Genomic DNA, 7,002 nt, shown 5'->3' with positions numbered 1-7,002 from the left:
GACGGGGAACTCACGGGTGATCCCAAGCCCTCAGCTTGCTGCGGGGGCAGTCCTTGCCGCAGCGGGCACGCCGTGTCTCTGCCCGGAGCAGGCAGGGAGAGGCTGCCTTCATCTGTCTAAAATCTGCCTCGCCAACATTCAGTTCCTGGGCGCCTTTAGGGAAAATTTGGAGAGCGTCCCTCCTCCTGGAGGCTTTTCAGCAAACGGGAAGCGCAGCCCTGGGGAGAGGGAAGAGGTGTTTAACTTCTCTCCCAAGTGGGGGGCAGAACAAAATGACACTCGAGTAGATCTTGCGAAAGACGCCATGGAAAATTAGCAATCGCTGGGGTTGTCCGCTCTCATCTGTCCTCTGGGACCCTCCAGCCTCCTCGCACTCCCTGCCCCTGCCTCCCGCCCCGCCCGGGACGCCCCGTGGCCCGGTCCCGGCCGCTGACGGCGGAGGCTGGGTGGTGCTCCAGCGCGGCCGGCGCAGCCCCTGCTGCGGCTCGGCTCCGGGCTGCTCGTTTCCCGAAATAACGACCCGAGTGGAGTGAAGCCGGTGGCAGAGGGCTGCGGCACAATTAAACCAGGTAACGAGACGCTGGGCAGATGTGTTTTCATTGCGCTGTAAGATAAACGCAGTGTTAAATGCCTGACAACTTCCCAGAAGCAATCAGCAAAAGTTTACGAGTGCATAAACCTCAAAGACCATTCCTCGGTATTTTTATAAGCCCCGCATTTAAAGCTTCTATAAATTCTTCTGCCTGCTTCCAAACTAAAGTTCCTGTAGACTATTAAACAGGCACTTCTTCGGGAGCGGGGGGAGAGGCAGATCACAACAGGCGGGTCTGGGAGAGGCGAGGGGGCTCTCTTTTTGTCTCCTCCGCTTTCCCGTCCCTACACACACACACCCCTCAAGCTAAAGTTTGGAAGAAAGTTTGCATCATTAAAGCACGGCAAGTCACAGGTGAACGCATCGGCAAGATGACTGGGATACATCAATGTCTCAAAAACAGGGGGCAGACCCAGAAGGAACGGGGAAGGGAAGGATGAAGAGTAATAAAAGAAAAAGCGAGGCGCATGAAAAGCTGGGCAGAAGGGGGGACAAGCACATAAACAGACCCACAGGCAGATCAGCAGCAGGTAGGCTGACGGCTGGACAGGGCTGAGCAGAAATCTTTAGACGAGGAGAGAGAAATTCCAGTCGCAGAGCGCAAACCTGAGCGAACGCAGGCGAGGACACGAGGAGGCGGCCAGGACCTCCTGGAGGTCTCCGCGATGCCCCCGTCCCCCCGCCCCGCCGGCGCGGCCCGGCAGCCTCCCCGCCCCTCGGGGCAAGCGCGGCGGCCGCAGCCTCGGGGCAACCGGCCCCGCCGCCTGAGGAGCGGGAGCGTACGGCGTGCCCAGAGCTGCAGGCAAGAGGGGAGGTAGCACTAGTGAGCCCAGGGATCAGCAGGAGGGATCGAGCCGGACACCTTTGCCTTCGAAGAAATAAGCTGCTCGGAAATAAATGTTTCCCCTAACCATCAAATTACACCAACAGTATCCGTCATCCTTAAGTGACCACATGAGTTTTACAAGTTGGATATTAAACAGATTAAATAATAATAAAAATAATTTTAAAAAATAATCAGCCCCCCCTATTGCGATTATAAAGCCCTTTGCTTATGATCCCAGAGAAAATGAAGTTGCTAATTGGAAAACAATAAACCTAAAATGCCTTTGGATTAATAATGATGGAGGTTAACAGTGGCATCCCTGGGAAAGGGGGAGGGGAGCGAGGCGCTCGGTGACTGCGCTTGGACGGCGACCAGGGACAAGCGCAGCAGCCAAACGGGGCTGGGGGGGCGGGGGTAAGACACCATCCCCCCCCTCCTTCGGAGGGCTCGGCTTGTGTGTTCGCCTCTGATCTGGAGACACGAGGTGAGGAAGGTCTGTATTGTAGTCATGTCCTCGCTAGATGAAATCTCAGTCAATTACTCTGAAATCTGCAGCTTGGCTTCTTTTCATTCTTTCCAGGTGAAAATTCAAACGTTTTCTGTTGTCGCCTGGTCCTTTCTTTCCTGAAACAAGGCACCCAACTGTTCTGATATTACCATTCAAAAACAGGTTCTGTGGCAAACCTCATTTGTGAATCTATTACAGAGATTAATAGATTATTTCTCCTTTTTCAACTAATTCTCAGTGGGGAAATTTAACCATATGGTAAGGAGAGAATTAGAATTTCATCACATTAGAGCAAAATGTAATGAAAAGAGTCCAACACCTGGGGCCAACTCTGAAAGACACAATTAAAAGGTTTTTAATGAAACCAGAGAAACCAAAAAATTTCATAGCCTTCAGTAATTCTGCCACATAAGAATGATTTACTGGAAGTGTTGGGAAATATTGTTTTTACTGATGTCATAAGAATGAAAACCTGCCACTAAATACTCCGAGCGCTAACAGTAAAGGGAGAGCGAGCTGCTCGCCTCGAGCCTTGGAGGAGCAGCGGGACAAAATTCAGCCCGACCCTCGGGCTGCCACTTCGGCTGCTGGAGAGCGCAGGCGAGCGTGTGCCCGGCTCCGAGGGGCAGCCCCGGGAGGGGAGCAAGGGGCCGCCGCGCCCGGAGGAACCGGGGGGCCGGGGCCGCTCTCGCCCTGGCACCGGCGGTGGCATCCCGGCGCTGGGGAGCGGAGCGGGGCGCTCCCGCCGAGCGGGGAGCTTCGGGGGCAGGCGAGAGGGGCCGAGCTGCAAGGAGCTGCTCAATCGCAATAATAAAAAAAAAAGTTTGGTGGGTTTTGCCCTTTCTCACCCCGCCTCCCTCCTCCCCAGATCTGTTCATTCTGAAGGTAACTGATGGGGCTTTATATTTTTTATAGGGACACAGGGGGGTAATGACTCGAAAGCGGCAATCTGCTACTTGAAAAGGGCTAAGGTGGGGAGGAGGGGAACCTCCCCGTAGTTTGGTCTCGGGGGGGGGGGGGGGGGTGGCGAGAGGGCTGGGGACCATCCGGCTCCCAGGGACGCAAGGTGGACTTTGGCGGTGGGCAGAGGTGGGCACGGCGGTTGGTGTTGGTCCGTTGTGGGTTTTTTTTATTATTTTATTTTTCTTTCCCAGGCGATGCTTTTCGGGAAGACGAGTGGGGGTGGGAGCGGGCTATAAGTTAATGTAAATGCAGGGGGTGGGTGGGCTGGGGTGGGGGGAGAGGGTGTCACTCCTGACTCCATGGCTAAGTTAGCAGAAGTCTGCTGGCAGCGCTCGGAAGGGGAAGTGTTGAAGCGGGCTTTTCTGCAGTGCAGGGCTGTAATTTGCTGAAGGAGGCAAAGAACATCCTTCGATCTAAGTAGGGCTTTTAGTGTGCTCATTGATGAGTGAAAGTCGCCACACATGTCAAGCTAAAGGCAGTTGTTGGGTTACTAACAGGACACAACGTCTTGCAAACATATGCGTTAAGCTGTGTATACAGATGGCAGGGAGAATAATGGAGCAGGCGCCTCTTATAAAGCTCTAGCTGCTGCCTGTCTTCAGACCTGGGAAATGAAACTATTCAGACTCAGGGCCAGATAGCGCCTGGGATTGTTTGTTACCGTTTTAATCCTATTAATTAAAACGTTAACCTGATTGGGTAGAAAGCTCTGTCCCAACAGGCGAGTCTTCTTCATAATAACCTACTCTCAGAGATAATGATGTAAAAGACTCCCCCGTCTGCGGCGGCTGCTGGTTGATGGGTCCGGAAATCTCTTGAAGGTGAATCCAAGCAAGATAAACGGTGGAAGCGGCTCCGCTGGCAGCGCACAATGCCCCAGCGCGGCGCCTGCTGAGGGCGAGCCGGAGCCGCAGCCGCAGCCGCAGCCGGAGCCGCAGCCGGAGCCGCAGCCCGAGCCGGAGCCGGAGCCCGAGCCGCCGCCGCCGGAGCCGCAGCCCGAGCCGCCGCCGCCGGAGCCGGAGCAGGGGCAGCCGCGGCGCCGGGCACCGCGCAGCCCCGGCGGGAGCCGGGAGGCGATTTCTGCCAGCGGGACGCCGGGGAGCCGCCTGCCGCGGCGCGGAGCCTTGGAGGAGCGGGCCGGGAGCTGAGGGGGGCGGAGGAGGCGGAGGCGGAGGCGAGCGGGGCGCCGATGGAGCGGGCGCTGGGGCTGCCCGCAGAAGAGGACCTCTTCCACAAGAGCCTCGCCGCCTCGGCCAAGCGCATGGAGTCCGCCTTCCGCTCGCCCCCGGGGCTCGACCTCTCCCACCCCCGCGACCGCCAGCCCTCGCCGCTCGCCTGCTACGAGGCGGCGGAGCCCGAGGCGCTGCTGCAGCCCGGCGTCGGCGGCGACCCGCTGGCGCTGCCGCCGGGCTCCGTCTGCGTCAAGTACGGCGAGAGCGCCAGCCGCAGCTCGGTGGCCGAGAGCAGCGGCGGCGAGCAGAGCCCCGACGACGACAGCGACGGCCGCTGCGAGCTAGTGCTGCGCGGCGCCGGGGGGGACCCGCGCGTCGCCTCGCCGGCGGCGGGCGGCGGCGGTGGCGGGGGGGGCGGGGGGCTGAAGGCGACCGAGGGCGGCTGCTCCAACAGCCACGGGCACGGCGGCAGCAAGAAGTCCAAGGAGCAGAAGGCGCTGCGCCTCAACATCAACGCGCGGGAGCGGCGGCGGATGCACGACCTGAACGACGCGCTGGACGAGCTGCGGGCGGTCATCCCCTACGCGCACAGCCCCTCGGTGCGGAAGCTCTCCAAGATCGCCACGCTCCTCCTGGCCAAGAACTACATCCTGATGCAGGCGCAGGCCCTGGAGGAGATGCGGCGCCTGGTGGCTTATCTCAACCAGGGCCAGGCCATCTCGGCCGCCTCCCTGCCCAGCTCCGCCGCGGCGGCGGCGGCGGCGGCGGCGGCGGCGCTGCACCCCGCCCTCGGCGCCTACGAGCAGGCGGCCGGCTACCCCTTCAGCGCCGGGCTGCCCCCTGCCACCTCCTGCCCGGAGAAATGTGCCATTTTCAACAGCGTCTCCTCCAGCCTCTGCAAACAGTGCACGGAGAAGCCTTAAGCGCCGCCGTTGCCGCCCCCCCCCGCCGCCGCGGCACCGGGGAGCGGCGACAGGCGGCGGCCCGGCCCCGGGCCTGGGGGCGCGGGGGCGCCGGAGGGACTGACCGCTGCCCGGCCCCCGCCGCCCGCCGGCCGGCCTCGCCTCGCCTCGCTCTTCTCCTCGGGTCGCGCCGGGACGGGACGGCGTCGGGAGCCGCCGCGCGGGCGGCGACGGGGAGGGGGCGCGGGGCCGGAGGCGCGGCGGGGGGGAAGCCCCGGCCCGGGGGGGGGGGGGGGGTCGCTCTCGCCGGGCTCCCGCCGCGGGTCCGGACAAAGGAGCGGCCGGGGGGCGCCGGGCCGGGCCGGGCGCGGGGGGTAGCGCCGGGGAGAGGGGCGGAGAGCGCCCTCCGCCCCCGGCTCCCGGCCCCGACCAGGGGAAGGGGACGCAGTCACCCGGGCGCGGAGGTGGATGGGACAAATCAGAGAGGGCACTTGAACATAGGTTGTTTTGGTTTGGGTTTTGGTTTTTTTTTTTAATTATTATTATTAGCAGTATTATTATTATTCTGAGCCAGGAAACAAACAAACTTGAAATGTAAACTTACTATTTAAGCGACTCGCAGAAACAAAGAGACTGGACCATTGCTATGGAAGACTTTGTATTTTTTATCGTCTCTAAACTTTGATCCTGTGAAAATGCGCAAAGTTTGGTGAGAGTGATTTAAAAAAATCGAGAGAGTTAAAAAAAAAAGACAAAAAATAACCGATCAAAACCCCTACTCCGTGTGGCTGAAAGTATCGCATTTTTAAAAGAAATATTTATGTGCACCTTGTTTCTTTCCACTTTGCAATGATGTATAAACAAGACATGCTATTTATTTGTTATTCTTTAAATGACCCTTCCACGCCAACAATATTTATCATGTGTTAAGGTCATGGGTCTTATGTGCAGTTACTTTAAATGCTTCTACAATTCTGTTTATGGATTAACTTAAACTGTGTGCCAAGTGTTTCAAACGTTTATTTGCCAACAACGTATAACCAGAAATGTTGATGTATCTGAGCTGCTTAGGTTTATGAAAGGTCATCTGGATTTTAAGTTGCATCATCCCTGTATTTAAATTGAGCTTTAATAAATTGCTTCAGTCCAAAAATTACAGGAAAGGTGTATTCTTAATTGCTCAACCAACTGATTTTTGAGAGGGTATTCTTTGCATTATAACAGGTAATAGCTATTTACTTTTACAAGGCATCAGAGCAATAGCTGCTACAAGAACACTTGCCAAGCCAATGTTTTTCCCAGGCGCTGTGTTTTCAAAGGTATAATTTAAACAGCTTTTAATGTGTATGTAAATTATTCTGACTGTGGATGATTATTTAAGTTGAAATACTTTAAAATACTTTAGGCTGATTTACAGAACGCGTGGAATTCTTTTCTTTTTTTCAGGGGTGGGGGGGCGGGGGGTGGGTTATTTTGGAAGAAAAATGAGAGATGAAAAGCAAGAAGTAGCTATTTACCCAAAGTGAGCCTTCAGTTTGAGTTTGCATGGCTGGGTGGCTGTCTCTCTGCCATTTGTAAATTAAGATTTTTTTTTCCTTTTTTTTTTTTTTCTTTTCAAAAACGAGTCCTGCTATTTTCCACTACTTGCAGATAATACAAATTCGGACTGTCAGGTTGGATGGCAAAATAGGAGCCATGATGGATCTGTTGGCAGGTCACGGATGTGTAAAGAGTGATATATATTAAATCGGTCAATCAGATTATGACAGCAATGTACGATCGTTTGTATGTGTATCTATGTCGGAAAGAATCTTTATTAAAATATTTTGAACAAACGCTCGCATTCCGCCGTGCTTTGTTAACTATCTGTCTCCAGACGTAAGGAGATGGATGGCGGGGACGGGTAGATTTCCTCCCTTTGCCTTGCTCAGAAGGCGCCCCGGCACCCCACTGCCGGCTCGGGGTGCCCCAGGGAGGGGGCGCGGCGCCCTTCCCCGCGGTGCCATTCCCCGCGCCCGTGCGGAGCGGCCCCACGCACG

General features: G+C 56.6%; 1 protein-coding gene across 1 annotated transcript; it reads left to right on the top strand.

Annotated features, from left to right (window-relative positions):
• The first annotated feature begins 3,154 nt into the window (after nt 1–3,154).
• On the top strand, nt 3,155–6,793 carry BHLHE22 (basic helix-loop-helix family member e22). The gene has a single exon (XM_055706385.1). It carries the CDS (start codon nt 4,079–4,081, stop codon nt 4,982–4,984), a length of 906 nt encoding a protein of 301 aa, XP_055562360.1. The 5' UTR covers nt 3,155–4,078; the 3' UTR covers nt 4,985–6,793.
• Nucleotides 6,794–7,002: the final 209 nt, after the last annotated feature.

Source organism: Falco cherrug, chromosome 3, assembly GCF_023634085.1.
Source record: "Falco cherrug isolate bFalChe1 chromosome 3, bFalChe1.pri, whole genome shotgun sequence".
Taxonomy (NCBI): domain Eukaryota; kingdom Metazoa; phylum Chordata; class Aves; order Falconiformes; family Falconidae; genus Falco; species Falco cherrug.
The sequence above is the reverse complement of the archived record's forward strand: the minus strand, read 5'-3'. Positions and strand labels throughout refer to the sequence as shown.

Coding starts and splice junctions, on each gene's coding strand:
- BHLHE22 (XM_055706385.1), top strand. CDS start 4,079: ATGGAGCGGGCGCTGGGGCTGCCCGCAGAAGAGGACCTCTTCCACAAG.